This window comes from Neovison vison, chromosome 12, assembly GCF_020171115.1.
Source record: "Neovison vison isolate M4711 chromosome 12, ASM_NN_V1, whole genome shotgun sequence".
In the NCBI taxonomy this organism is placed as follows: Eukaryota; Metazoa; Chordata; class Mammalia; order Carnivora; family Mustelidae; genus Neogale; species Neogale vison.
Genome location: NC_058102.1, coordinates 196,663 through 211,154, shown reverse-complemented (window position 1 = coordinate 211,154; position 14,492 = coordinate 196,663). Strand labels below are relative to the sequence as shown.

The window sequence follows — 14,492 nt, the reverse complement described above, 5'->3', positions numbered from 1 at the left end:
TGGATCCGCCCCCAGGCCCAGGCTTGGGACCCCAACTCTTGAGGTTCTTCCGGACGCCAGCGCAGCTCCGGGCCGCGCCCGCCCTTCCACGAGCCCCTCCCCCTCCCAGCGAACCAGTGGTCCGTGGGCCCGGACCGCGGCCGTCCTCCGACGTCCTCCCGCAGCTTTCAAACCGAAGGCTCTCCCTCTCTGCCCGCCCCCGCCGCCCCGCAGACCCTCCTGTACACGAACTGATCTCCCCGCCACCCCGCCGCCAACCCGCTTCTCACCTCCCCCACCCCCCGAAAAACCAAAGCCGACCGTTCCCGAACCAGAGCCTCTCCGTCAAACCATCTTCTCTCCTCCAACCAGCTTCCCCGCCAGCCCCCTCCCTCCCTCCGCTGTCCCCTCCCTCCGCTCCCGGATCCTCCCTCTCCTCTCCCCTCCCCTGCGGCGCTGCCGCTCGCCTGCCGCGGTGTCCTGGCAGGGTGTCGAGGTGTGTCGGCGGGCGGGGTGTCGCAGGGCGTGTCACGAGGTGACTCGGGGAGGGCTGAAGACCGAGAGAGGGAGCGACGAAGGGCGTGCGGGGCCGTCGCTCCGCGCACCCCTCCCCCCGCCGCAGTCGGCAGGCCTTTCCCCGGAGAAGATGGCGGATCGGGCGGAGATGTTTTCTCTTTCCACCTTTCATTCGCTGTCGCCGCCAGGCTGCAGGTACGCACTCTGGCGCCCCGGGCTTTGGCAGGCCCTTATCCTCCCGCAACCCCCTCCCCGACCCAGTCCCCAGCCTCCTCCGACCCGGCCCTGCCACCCCACCCCCATCGCCTTTGGGGACCCAAGCCCCAGTCCCCTCTCTGTTCCCAAGGCTTCTGACTCCTGCTCCCCATCCTCCTTCCCTGCAGGGTCTCTATTTTTGTCCTATTCTCATCCCCCTTTTCCAGCCCTAATGACCGCCCCCCGCCATCCCGCTGGGAGCCAGTGCCGCACCCAGCCTGGGCAGCTGACCCCTCAAGGGTGGAGGACCTGGGCTGAGCCTCTGACCCGGCAGCCTGTGTGGGCAGGACACTGAGCCACCTTCTGTGCTTGGCAGTGTCCTTTTGGCCTTGTTGGGCCTGTCTTCGGTAAAGGCCTGTCTTGGCCTGTAGGGCTCAGGGAGGGAGAGAGTTGAAATCAAGCCTGGAGCCCTTGGGGGAAGGGGCTGAGGTGGAGAGAGGATTGGATCCCTGGGTGTAGACCTGTCTCGGGCAGGAGCGGGGAGACAAAGTGGCTAGTAGACTCCGTTCGCTGAGCAGGCCTACCTGCCCCCCCCACCGGAGCTGCCGCTGCAGCTTCAGCTCCCCCTCCCCCAACTCTGCTCTGCCGACTCCCCTGAGGCTGAAGCTGTGACCCAGGGGGGCAGGAAGCAGGGAGGAGAGGCTGCTGGCTCTCCGAGAGAGAGGAGGACTGGGAGGAGGGTTGAGGGGAAAGAGGCTCCTCTGGGCTGGTCATGGCTCAGATTGTGGGGGGAAATCTGTTGAAGAGCACAGCCTGGGGCTCAAGGTGATGGCAGTATGCGGCTCTGGGAGTTGGGTTTTCTGGAGACCATTGGGGCTAGCAGCTGGGGCGGGGGTGTCCCTCCATAGGGCCAGCATCCAGGCAGGGAGGGAGTCCAGAGTTTATGGCTCTCTAGGGAGCCCTGTCGTTGCTCTCTGACCATGGTCTTTTCTCCCAGGCCTCCCCAGGACATAAGCCTGGAAGAATTTGATGATGAGGACCTGTCTGAGATCACTGATGACTGTGGCCTGGGCCTCAGCTATGATTCGGACCACTGCGAGAAGGTGGGCAAGGGGCTGGGGGACTGGAAGCCTTTTGAGGGAGAGCCTCACTCTGGCTCTGTTTACTGTTCACTTGGAGTTTTACTGTGGGTCTGAGCTCAGCCTTGAAATAAGAAACCCTCTGATTGTCCCCTCCCTGTGGGCCTCCTGGCTCAGGGTCTTCCTTGATATCAAACCTTTCTTTTTTCAGACTGTACACCCTCCACAGAGGGCTGTCCTCAGCATTCCTCTCCTGGCCCCTGTCACTGGGCTAGCTTGGGGGAGGGGAGGTATGCCTTCAGTCCTCAGACCACTTTTTAGGAAGACCCCGCCCCTTTCTGATGCCATCTCCGCTGTCTTCCTCCCAGCCCTGTCCCCACCTCTCATGCCTCCTCTGCCTTGTGTCTCCACCCCTGGTATCTTTTCTCTCCCCATCTCCTGCTTCTTCTCCACCCCCTCCCTGTCTCTCCATGTTCTGTTTTCATTCATTCAAGAACATTTCTGAGGAACTGCCGTGTGGCAAGTACTGGGGGATTCCGGGTGTGTGGAGGGAGAATGGGACAAGTGTTGCCCTTTTCCTTGGGAGCTTGTAAGTCAGTAGGGGAGAAAGACATGTCAGAGGCAGTGGCTGGCTGTCTGAATGTCAAGGACTGAGTTCCAAGGAATGGGAGGACACTAGGGGCAATGAAAGGGGAGGGAACCCAACAGACACTGAGGCCTTCCGGGAGACTTTCCAGGGGAAATGGCACCCAACCTTGCCCTGGATGGCAAGACTGGATGGAGCTGGGCAGATAAGGGAGGCGGGGATTTGCTGGCAAAGCGATTAAGTGTGTCAAAGGCCCTGAGGTTGGTGCAGGCTTGGTGAATCCTGGGTTGTCTTCATGCATTCCAATGCATATCTGTAGGCTAAGTCCTGTTCTCAAGGTGGGATATGTTGGTACACAATATGGACATGGGCCTGTCTGGTGGAGCTTGCAGCCTGCGGGGGGGGGGGAGGGGGGTACAGCAGAATACAGGGATTGTGAATTGGGTTAAAATGCCATGAAGGAAGGAATGCTGGTGTCAGATGTGATGGGCTTTGGAGATAACATAGGGTGGCATGTGGATTGAAGCTAGCCTGAGAAGATCTGTCCCTTAAGCTTAAGAGTTTGAGCTCTTACTAAGAACAGGAGTGATCTTTTTGTATCTTAAGCAGATTTTTAAAAAATGATTTTATTTATTTATTTGAGAGAGAGAGAGCATGAGAGGAGAGAGATCAGCGGGAGAAGCAGGCCCCCTGCTGAGAAGGGAGCCCGATGCGGGGCTCGATCCCAGGACTCCAGGATCATGACCTGAGCCGAAGGCAGTCGCTTAACCAACTGAGCCACCCAGGCGCCCCTTAAGCAGATTTTTTAAAGAAGGTTTTTTGTTTATTCATCTTAGAGAGACAGCAACTGAGAGCATGAGCGGGGTGGGGGGGCAGAAGGAGCGGGAGAAGCAGACTCCCCGCTGAGCTGAAAGCCTGGGACAGGCACATGGATCATGACCCCCAAGGAAGGTAGACTCTTAACTGACTGAACCATCCAGGTGCCCCCTAAGCAGATTTTTAAAAAAACTGCTCAGTTGGTGGGGAGCAGAGTGAACTGGAGTCTTCTCTCCCTTAATTCATAGCTTCTGCTTTCCCCTGTCCTGGGATTTGGAACCCCAAGTCACTGTTGAGCTCTGGCCCAGCTCTGCCTGTCCCCCCTTCTTGCAGGACAGTCTCTCCCTAGGACGCTCGGAGCAGCCGCACCCCATCTGCTCCTTCCAGGATGACTTCCAGGAGTTTGAGATGATCGATGACAATGAAGAGGAGGAGGACGAAGAGGAGGAGGACGAGGAGGAGGAAGAGGAGGAGGAGGAAGAGGAGGAAGGTGAAGGGGAGGGCAAGGAGGCAGGAGGCCCTGTGTCGGAGGCCCCTGCCCCAGAGACCCTGATCCCTTCCCCCTCTGTGGATGAACCCCACAAGAACCGGCCCACCACTCTCCATCTGACTACGCTGGGAGCTCAGGTGAGCATCCAGACCCACCCACAACATCCTGGAGTTAACATGGGTTTTTAGCATCTGGGGCTCTGCTGCCCATGGCAGCCTGTCCAACCCCTGAAAGCTGGAGACCCCCCTCAGCGCTGCTTTCTTACGGCTCTCCCACCCCACCCCCAGGACTCCCTGAACAACAATGGAGGCTTTGCCCCAGTGCCTCCAGCTTCCTGGCAGGAGACAGTGCTGCGCTCCCCTCCCCAGGAGCCCCTCAGAGGTGAGCAGAGTGGTGGGGTCACAGCAGGCAAGGGGAAGCGGAAGGGGGCCGAGTGGGCTTGCTGATACATAACCCCTGCTCTGCAGAGTCGCCGGCGTCCCTCCAGCCCGCAGACGCGAGCCCATGCGGGGCGCAGTCCCCTGGGCGCCTGGGTTGCGATTGTGAAGGGAACCGACCGGCCGCGGGTGCCCCTGCGCCCTGTGGAGCCTCGCCCTCCTCGGATCCTGGCATCGAGGCTGACCTGGGAAGCCGCTCCAGCGGGGGCCGAGGTGGCCGGCGCAGCAGCCAGGAGCTGTCCTCGCCGGGTTCCGACTCGGAGGACGCGGGGGGTGCGCGCCTGGGGCGCATGATTTCGTCCATCTCAGAGACGGAGCTGGAGCTGAGCAGCGACGGCGGCAGCAGCAGCAGCGGCCGCTCCTCGCACCTCACCAACTCCATCGAGGAGGCCTCATCGCCTGCCTCCGAGCCCGAGCCCGAGCCCGAGCCCGAGGCCCCCTGCGAGCCCCCGCGTCGCCCCGCCTTCCTGCCCGTGGGCCCCGACGACACCAACAGCGAGTACGAGTCAGGGTCCGAGTCTGAGCCCGACCTCAGCGAGGACGCCGACTCGCCCTGGCTGCTCAGCAACCTCGTGAGCCGCATGATCTCCGAGGGCTCCTCGCCCATCCGCTGCCCCGGCCAGTGCCTGTCTCCCGCGTCCCGTCCTTCCGGGGAGGCCGCGTCGCCCGCCGACGGGGCCACCGAGGGCTCGGAGGCGCCTGCAGGGCGGGGCGGCGTGGAGCTGGTGGACATGGAGACGCTGTGCGGGCCGCCAACCCCGGCGCCCTCCGCCCCTCGGCCCGGTCCCGCCCAGCCCGGGCCCTGCCTCTTCCTCAGCAACCCCACGCGCGACACCATCACGCCGCTGTGGGCTGCCGCGGGCCGCAGCGCCCGGCCGGGCCGCTCCTGTTCCGCCGCCTGCTCCGAGGAGGACGATGAGGATGAAGAGGACGAGATGGACGCCGATGACAAGGTGGGCCCCCCTGGCGGCAGGGGCGTGGGCCCCGCCGCGCCGCTGGACGCCTCGCTGGTGTACGACGCGGTCAAGTACACGCTGGTGGTGGACGAGCACACGCAGCTGGAGCTGGTCAGCCTGCGGCGCTGCGCGGGCCTGGGGGACGACGGCTCGGAGGACAGCGGTGGCGAGGCCAGCGAGGAGGAGACGGCGGCCGCACTGCTGGGTGGTGGTCAGGGCCCGGAGGACGCCTCTCCGGACAGCCCTGACCTCACCTTCTCTAAAAAGTTCCTCAACGTCTTTGTCAACAGCACATCTCGTTCTTCCAGTGAGTGGGAGGTGGGGCAAGGGGGATGGTCCCGAGCGTGCCGGGGGCAGCCTGAGGGTCCGAGGGTGGTCAGGGCTAGGCGCTGCCCTCTTACCCAGGACATGTGCCTGCTGCATTCCCCAGGCCCCGGGCAGGGTGCGCAGCGGAATGGGGAGGGCTCTTCTGCCTCCGGCCCTTGATGGGCAGGGTCTCCGTCCCTCTGGGACTCGGGACAGCCTCCACCAGACTGCTGACCTGTGCGTCGGGGAGGAACTCAGCTAGGCCTTCCAGTACTTTCCTTCCTCTGCCTCCTCAGCGTCTGTCTCTCCCTGTGTCTGTGTCTCAGGCACCGAGTCCTTTGGTCTTTTTTCCTGCTTGGTCAATGGGGAGGAGAAAGAGCAAACCCACCGGGCTGTCTTCAGGTACAGCCTTTCCCTGCTTGCTGTCAGTGATCCCCAGCCTTGGTCCACAGACACTGTGGGACTGGGGTGGACACCACCCACTGGGTCTCCTCCCTCCCCGCCAGTGACCTCCCACCTCCCACCGGACCTCAGGTTCATCCCTCGCCATCCGGACGAGCTGGAGCTGGATGTGGACGACCCTGTGCTGGTGGAAGCCGAGGAGGATGACTTCTGGTTTCGCGGTTTCAACATGCGCACCGGGGAGCGTGGGGTCTTCCCTGCCTTCTACGCCCATGCGGTGCCTGGCCCTGCCAAGGACCTGCTAGGTGAGGGCCCATCCCCGAGGGGTAGCTTGTCACCCGGGCTTCACCGCCCTCTCCGCCTGCTCTGGGCCCCTGGTGACGCCCCCCTCTCCCCAGGGAGCAAGCGGAGTCCCTGCTGGGTGGAGCGCTTCGACGTGCAGTTCCTGGGCTCTGTAGAGGTGCCCTGTCACCAGGGCAACGGCATCCTGTGTGCAGCCATGCAGAAGGTCAGTCCGGGGTCATCGGCCCCCCTCAACCCCATGGGCTGGCCCAGCCTCTGGAGGACCCGGGCCTCTGGCCGCCGAGGGTTCTGATGGTGCCTTGGGAGCCTCGGGCAGGGATCCCAGCTCTGACTAGGGTCTGGGCACACAGGCCTGGGGCAGAGCTTGGCAGGTCTCTCCCTCCCTCAAACCCTCAGCGGAACTCGGCGTGCTCTGCCCTCTGCTCTGCCCTTGCAGCTTGGCCGCCTGCAGTAGGGCCCCCACCGTCCCCTAGCTCCACCTTTCCTGCAGTCCGTCTTCCTTTCGTCTGTAAATCAAGACCGACTCTCACACCTCCTTTCCTGGGAGTCGTTTGCTCACTGGCTCGTTCACTCGGTAGACGTTTAGTGAGCCTGCCCGTCTGCTGTCCTGTGGTCGAGTGGGGAAGCAGCGGAGGACCAGGACGGCTCTGTTGCCGAGCACTCCCATCCAGGGGAGGACACCGAGGAGGCCAGGGCCGGGGGGCCGTGGTTGTGTCTGGAGGAGCAGAAGGGAGTGGCAGGCTTAGTGCAGACAGGTGGCGAGCTGGGCCTGAGCCTGAGGAGAGGCTGAGACCACCAGCTCCCATCAAGGGGAGAGAAAGACACCCTTGCAGGGCCCTGAGGCCCTCTGCCCCCAACTTCTTCCCAGATTGCTACTGCCCGGAAGCTGACCGTCCACCTGCGTCCTCCTGCCTCCTGTGACCTCGAGATTTCCCTTCGGGGGGTGAAACTGAGTCTGAGCGGAGGCCCTGAGGTGGGAGTGCTGGGGCCTGAGGCCTGGGGGCGGCTGGGCATGGGTTAAGGCGGGAGGGGCCACTGGAGGGATATCTGGCAGGGGCCCCAGGCCCCGCAGCTAACTCGGCATGCTCGGCCGTCTCTGCTCTAGTTCCAGCACTGCAGTCACTTCTTCCAGATGAAGAACATCTCCTTCTGTGGCTGCCATCCCCGCAACAGCTGGTAAGGGCCTCACCCTCCGAGTTCCCACAAGCCCTGAGGGTTGCCTGGATACAAGCCCCCCTCCCCCACGCTGACTGCCCCACCTGCACCCACATGGCATCCAGTCTGCCCTGGGCACAGGAGACTGGGTTCAGGCAAGCTCTCATCTGGTCTGGGTGGGGAAACAGAGGCACAGGCAAGTACATGCTCGAAGCACCTGTTGGGGTCTGGCAGATGTCTGTGTGGGGCTGTAGAGACCTGTAGAGAGTGGGGTGAGTTCTCCTGGGGCTCAGGAAGGGCACTGAGGTCCACTCTGCAAGCCTTGGAAGATAAGTCACGGGGTGGGTCTTGGCAGGGAGCCAGCTGAGCTAAGGGTGAGGGGCACCAGGTGTCTTGGGGGGCAGCTAGGACGAGGCTGGAGAGACACCAGGAGTACTGGGATTCGTCACAGAGCTTGTACTCAGTCCCTTCTGCAGTGGTGTCACGGGGTGACCAGGTGGCCGAGCTGGTCCTGGCTGCCGTGCGGACGGACGGCCCCGTGTGTTCCTGCCAGAGGCCAGGTGCTGCCGAGGCTGTGCAGGGACAGTGTGCTGGGGGCACTTAGGAGGTGGGACAGGTAGGCCCGAGGCTGATGGGATGTAGAGGCTGGCCTGGAGGGAGAACCAAGGGTGATGTGCCTCCTGGGTGATGGGCAGAGAGTGACCCTTACAGCTGGAGAAGGAGTGTGGAGTGAGGAGGCCCGACGTGCTGGGCATGTGGCAGTGAAGTGCAGACGCAGACCGGCTGTCTGGAGGGGGAGGGAGACGCGGAGGGAAGAGAATCAGCTGGGGGCAGGTGGCTTACTGTCGTGGAGGCCAACTAGGCAGGCGGAGTGAGAAGGGACAGCAGGGGGGGAGCGAGAGGACCAGAGCGGGAACCGGCTTGGGGGAGTGCACAGGCTGCCTGCCCAGCCCGGCTCCTGCCTGCTCTTCCCGGTGTCCTCCATGAAGGAAACAGGGTGTCACCGGAAAGAAAGGGCCAACCAGAGGCTCGAAAAGACTTGGTGGGCTATTGGGGGAGCCGGTCGTCAAGGGCAGGTTAGATGTAGGAGGGACATGGGGACCGGAGCTGAGGCTTGTCACGGATCTGCCGTCCAGCGCTTGTACCCTTTGGACCCTTCTGTGGTGACAAGGGTGGGGAGAAGGGCTGTGTCTGCTGCCTGGGGCGTGGGGTCAAGCCTCAGCAGGGTCAGAGCCAGGCTGAGGCTGCAGACCGAACAGGGCAGCTCTGGTACTGCACGGACCGGTCTGCGGGAGGCCCGGGTAGGCAGCGGGCTGAGAACGGCTCTGGCGGGAGGGGAGACAACAGAGACTCAGGCCTGGTTGCTTGAACACGGACCCCAGTGCAAGCCCATGAGAGAAAGGTGATCAGACCGGCGGGTCAGGACGGAGGGGAGGCCGTGGGGGGAGCGGACGGGACCAAGGAACGACTGTCCTGGCCCAGACCTTCCTAGTATTTGTCACTTCAGAACTCAGCCCAGTGTCTCACATAAGGAGGCGCTAACGAAATAGTGTTAGGTGAACCCTTAACGCCTCTCTTGGTGAAGCAGGCAGCGATGAGGCTTGTGCTGGACTTGCAGGACCTGGATGAGGCTGGAGTATGTGGCCTGTGAGGTCCCAGACCGGCTGTGTGTCCTTGAGCAAGTTTCTGACCATCTCTGGGCCTCAGCTCTGTCCTCTAGAGACAGTAGATCAGGGCACCTACCTCACAGGGCTGTTGGGAGGGGTATGTGGTTACTAGTAGTCATAGTAGTGGTACTAGTAGTCATAGTCCTAGTAGTACTAGTAGCTGTGCCTGGGGCTCAGTGAGCGACATCTGAGGGTGGTGACCGCAGCTGTGATCCTTCGACCACGCGTTGGAGACAAGGCTGTCGTGGAGACACGGGCGCGGCGTCTCGGCAGCGTCCCTGCCGTGTGGACCCCCGTGCCGTGGAACCACAGACCCAGGTCCAGTCTGCTGTGGACTGGATCAGCCACCGTCAGGGGAGTCTTCGGGCCTTCTGCTGCGCTGCTCTAACAGGCCCTTCCTCCAGACCAGGTTTTGTTAATGTCTTAGGCGAGCGGGACGGGGCAGACTCCGGAGAGGGCTGAAGGAGACTGAGCTGGGGAAGGGACCCCGGCCCGTGACCGAGCCAGGGTGGGAGCTTTTTCTCCATGAAGAGGGTTTAGCAGATGGGGGCCAATGCCCAGCCCAGCTCAGAGCTCAGATAGTCGCTGTAGAGGTGGCCGGAGCATCCCTGGGGCTGGGCTTGGGTGACTCGCACCAGGAAGGCGGGAAGGAGGCCCCGCCCTGGGGCCTAGGGGCAGGCTCCGGGTGGGGGGCCCTCCCTGTCCCAGAGAAATTCACACAGGTCACTCACCCCTTGTAGGTGCCTCGCACCGTGCTTGGACTGGACGCCAAAAAGGCGCCTTCAGACCTTTAATCTGTGGGACTCACACCTTTTGCCATCCCCTCCTCTGTCCCCGAGCCTCTGTTCCTGACTCTTGTCTCTGGGTCCCTGGAGGCCCGTGGGGAGGACCCGGCAGTGTGGTGTGGGTTGGTGCTCTGACGCCCCCCCCCACCCCGCAGCTATTTCGGCTTCATCACCAAACACCCTCTGCTGAGCCGCTTCGCCTGCCACGTCTTCGTCTCCCAGGAGTCCATGAGGCCCGTGGCCCAGAGCGTGGGGTGAGTGGGGTGGGGAGTGCCCGGCTGGGAGCTCAGGGCTGGGAAGACGGGCAGGAGGTGGGGCCTGGGGAGCAGAGGGGGTGGGGAGGAGAGTGTGGGTGGGGGGAGGGCACCGAGGAGAGGAAGTAGAGGGGGAGGGTGGAGGGTCAGGAGTGGGTGGCAAGCACATTTGAAGACTTGGGGCAGGACGGGGGTGGGGGGTTCTTGGGATGCGAGGGACACAGTTCCCCCTGCGTGTGCTCAGCAGGCCCTGAGGGCCGAGGAGTGGGGTCTGGAGATGAGGGCCGTGCCCAGGGGGGGTGAGGAGGGAGAGCTGCGGGCGTGGGCCGGGGCGGCTTGGGCCGCATGGCTGGTAGACCCTCTCCCGCCCCCCAGCCGCGCCTTCCTGGAGTACTACCAGCAGCACCTGGAGTACGCCTGCCCCACAGAGGACATCTACCTGGAGTAGCCGCCCACCGCTGTCCTGCTGCAGGGGCCGCCAGGCTGGGCGCCTCTCCAGAAGCCACCGCGGCTTTGGCAAGAACTGGATTGGGGGCGCGTGGGAACCGATGTCGGGGAGTTTGCTCCGTGCTCCCCAGGGGCCGCAGGAGAGAGGAGTCCTCTCCACTTTCCCTCTGACCCGTTCTTTCTCTCTGTGTCCCCCTCTTCCGCCCCTTGATCTCCTCCTATCTCCTTGTTTCTGTCTCTGCCCCTCTCTGTGCCTGCAAACCCTCGCCCTCTGCTCTTTACTTGGGGTCAGAACTGGGAGGGTCATAGAGGAAGGCGAGACTCTAGGTGACTAGTGGCACCAGGCTCCCCGGCCATCCCCTCCTGCCCCTCCTCTGTGATTTATAAAGGAATTTTAATTTTTATAGTGAATCTCAAAGGATTACCCCATCCTTGACCAGAGGGATAAAGAGAGGGACCCCCATACTGCCCCACATGGAGCTCGGGGGAAGCAGGGAAGGGCCCCCCAGAAGGGCCCTGGGGGAGATTAGAGGTAGCTCTTGATGCTAACCCCGAGCCCGCAGATGCTGGGAGGGGGTGCGCACCCCGGCCCTGGCCACACCAGCGTCCGCTTTGCCGCTGCAAACACTCCCTGCAGTCTAGCGCCTCAATAAACTCTGCTTGGTGTGACACTGGCTGTTTCTGGGGGGGGGGCCCAGCTCGGGGGCCGGTGGTCCAGGAGCTACCCTTGCCTGTGTTGGAACCGTGAGAAGATTCATCCCTGCGGTGCTCTCCGAGGTCATGCCACAGGCTCCCTGGGGATTGTCCCAAGATGTACTTGATCTGCGTGCATCTCAGCAGGGTCACTGAGGCGAGAGAGGAGGGGCTGTGGTCACACTCAGTGTGTTCCTTCCGGAACGGCTGGGGAGCCGGTCGGGCTCAGATCAGCGTGTGCGTGTGCTCATGGGTGTTTATGCACGCGTGTGAGTGAGAAAGAAGGGGTTAGTCTGCTCAGATCTTAAAAGATTCTCCACAGAAAGCCAGAAGAGAGGAGGTGGCTATTTTTCCTGATGCCTCTAGGTGGTTGTAGGGACTGTCTAACAGAGAACGGGCTTTGCTGGCCCTGGGGCCCCAGGGGAGCCCTGGCTCTCGGGTGCGGAGGTCAGCGTGGTGGGCCTTTCTGAGGCCCTTTCTGGGTCCTCCCCGCGGAGCCTGGGACCAGTGCAGCCCTGGGAAGACCACAGCTAAAGGTTATGAAATGGGAGCAACAGGACAGATTCACTACATATGAATTTTAAACTACTGTCTATAAAAATCACATGCCTCTCCTCAAATTGAGTTGATAAATGCCCCAGACCTTTGGCACGTCGACAGCCCCAGCAGCAGAACGGGGACCTGGACCAGTCTTAGCGGACGCGCAGCTGGTAAGCCGGCACGCCGGAACCTTCCAAGTCCGCTGTCCAGAAGACGAAGCAGAATGTCTGTGAAGACTTTGCTACTGACTGAAGCTGCAAGAGGCAGAGAGCCCTCCATGTGTCTGTTTGAGACGTGCACCCCTCTGCGCCTGGCAGGGAGCCTGGGCCTCGGACCCCTCTGCTGTGTCACCCCGGGGACCCAGCGCCCACCAGCTCCCTCTGCTCTGCCTTCGCTGTCAGGCAGGAGTTCTCCACGCCGTGCCACCGCCCTCGTCCGTCTCGGGAAGTCCCCCATGCCTGCTCACACCCCCACCTCAGCGCCTCCGGCTCCCCTGGGTGCTCTGCATCATTAACGTTTCCCCGCAGCTGGCCCTTCAGCTCAGCTGTTGGACAAGCCCCAGTACCCTTTCCCTGGAACAGCTCCCTCTCAGTAGGACCCTTCCCTTAGAGCCCACCTTCCTTCCACCTCTTCGACCTTTCTTGTGCCTCCCTCTCGTCCCCTTTCCAACTGCTCCTTGGATCCTAGGGTTTCCTCCAGTTCAGCTGTCTTGCAGACCCCGTCCCTGGCTCCATCCTGGGTCCTCCCTGGCTTCTTGGCTCAGTTGTCTGTGCGTGCGTTGACTCACCAACCCCAGCTGACCTCCAGGCCACTCCTTCCACTAGTCAGGGGGCCTGTGCTTTGCAAAGTTTCAAGATTGTAATGACGCTGCTGTGAGCCCTGAGGTGCAGAGGGCCTGAGGTGCTCTGAGGGGCCACGACGTTTCAGACGCACGTGAGCCTTCCCTGCCTGCTCCTGTTCAGCGATGCTCTGGGTTTTCCGGTTTCTTCTCCAGCGTCTCAACGGGAGTCGCCCTAGATCCCCATTGCTGCCACCTCCACCCCTACCCCGTCCCTCCTACGTATGCCCCTTCACACACAGCCCCCCATCAAACCACCTTGATTTTCCTACGTCTTTGTGCATCTAAAGCCTCCTCCAGGAACCCGGCCTCAGCCTGCGTCCGAGAACCCACTTGCTCTCCACGTCCAAGAACCCACCTGGCCCTGCAGCCAGATGAGTTTTTAAACAGAAACTGGAGCAGGCATTACCTTTTTTTTTTTTAAATTAAATTTAATTTTTTTTCAGTGTTCCAGGAGTCATTGTTTATGCACCACACCCAGGGCTCCATGCAATCTGTGCCCTCCTTAAAACCCACCAGCAGACTCACCCAACCCCCCAAGTCCGCCCCTCCAAAACTCTCAGATTGTTCCTCAGAGTCCACAGTCTCTCATGGTTTGTCTCCCCCTCCGATTTCCCCCAACTCCCTTCTCCTCTCCGAATCCCCATGCCCTCCGTGTTATTCCTTGTGCTCCACAGGTAAGTGAGACCGTATGATGACTGACTCTCTTGGGCACTGTCCCTCTTAAACTCCACAGTGGCTCCCCGCAGTGGCTCCCCACTGGGTCGGCTGGTCCCTGCCCCTCTCAAGACCCCCCTCCCTCCACCCTATTTCTGCCCTAGAACCTCTGAGCACCCCAAGGGCAGCCGCTGTCCTCTGCGTGTTGCTGGGTGGCCTATCCTCCTCCCGGTCGCTGGGGGGCTGGAGCCTGGGAGCTGGGTAACCCTAACCCTGGCCGAGGCTGTGGGGGACGAGCCCGAGAGAGCAGGGGTGCAGCTGCTGCCCTCCCCCTGGAGCTCAGTGCAGGGCTTGGGCACATGTATTGATGCCTGCCAACCCCCCCATGGACGTGAGCAAGCCTCTAGTATCAGGACTCTGATCTCCGGAGACCTGGCTAAGGAAAGCATCCTGAATTAAAACCTCTATACACATTTTATTTTTATTTTTTTAAAATTTATTTATTTGACAGGCAGAGATCACAAGTAGGCAGAGAGGCAGGCAGAGAGAGAGGAGGAAGCAGGCTCCCTGCCGAGCAGAGAGCCCGATGCGGGGCTCCATCCCAGGACCCTGGAATCATGACCTGAGCCGAAGGCAGAGGCTAAACCCACTGAGCCCCCAGGTGCCCCCTGTATACACATTCTTGTTTAAAATATTGAAAGAGTAAAAATAATCCAAACTAAAGGTATATTGACTTAATTGAAATATTGGACAGATATGAAGAAAAGTAATACGGAAAATAGTCATGCTATTATGGGGAAATGTGCAGACCCTGTGCGAGAGACGAGGTGTCGGAAAAGAGTGAGCGTGAAGAAGGCCAGCAGCCTCTGTTCCCCAGCTGTTCCCTGCACGAACATGTCTTCATCCTTCCCGGTCCTGTAGGTGCTCATGAGAGACCCCCCCAAATGCAAATAGAAACATCCCCAGAAAAACCAAGAATAAAAAAATTGCATTATTTAACTGCAAGCAAAAAAAGGTCATTTGAGCCGTGTGCGGACTCTGGTGAGACGAGCACAAACTTGCCCTCCGGACAGGCCGACAGCCGAGCTCGGGCAAGTCGGTGCTCACCACCATTCTCACAAACACTGTACAAAATAGACTTGTCTTTTTAAAGTTATTACTTTTCCATTATAAAGAGCTCATGGTCATTGTGGGAATTTTGGGAGGGGCAGAAAATGGGAGGTAAAAGAAAAAAAAAGTTCTTATAGCAACTCAAAGACAACTCTTACTGATATTTTGGTGTATTTTTTTCCAGTCCCTTTCTATACATGGGTTTTTATTGTATTTTGTCTGCAACCAGAGAGAGATTGGGGGATCCAGTGAAGAATTTAAGGCAGGACCATGAAAGCAAA

General features: G+C 61.0%; 1 protein-coding gene across 1 annotated transcript; it reads left to right on the top strand.

Moving 5' to 3' along the window:
• The first annotated feature begins 488 nt into the window (after positions 1-488).
• MAPK8IP2 (mitogen-activated protein kinase 8 interacting protein 2) lies at positions 489-11,042 on the top strand. The gene is made up of 12 exons (XM_044227748.1): positions 489-690; positions 1,688-1,793; positions 3,505-3,798; positions 3,949-4,042; positions 4,129-5,361; positions 5,687-5,762; positions 5,895-6,067; positions 6,161-6,270; positions 6,934-7,038; positions 7,171-7,241; positions 9,828-9,926; positions 10,302-11,042. Exons 1-12 carry the CDS (start codon positions 626-628, stop codon positions 10,372-10,374), a joined length of 2,499 nt encoding a protein of 832 aa, XP_044083683.1. The 5' UTR covers positions 489-625; the 3' UTR covers positions 10,375-11,042.
• The last annotated feature ends 3,450 nt before the right edge of the window (positions 11,043-14,492 follow it).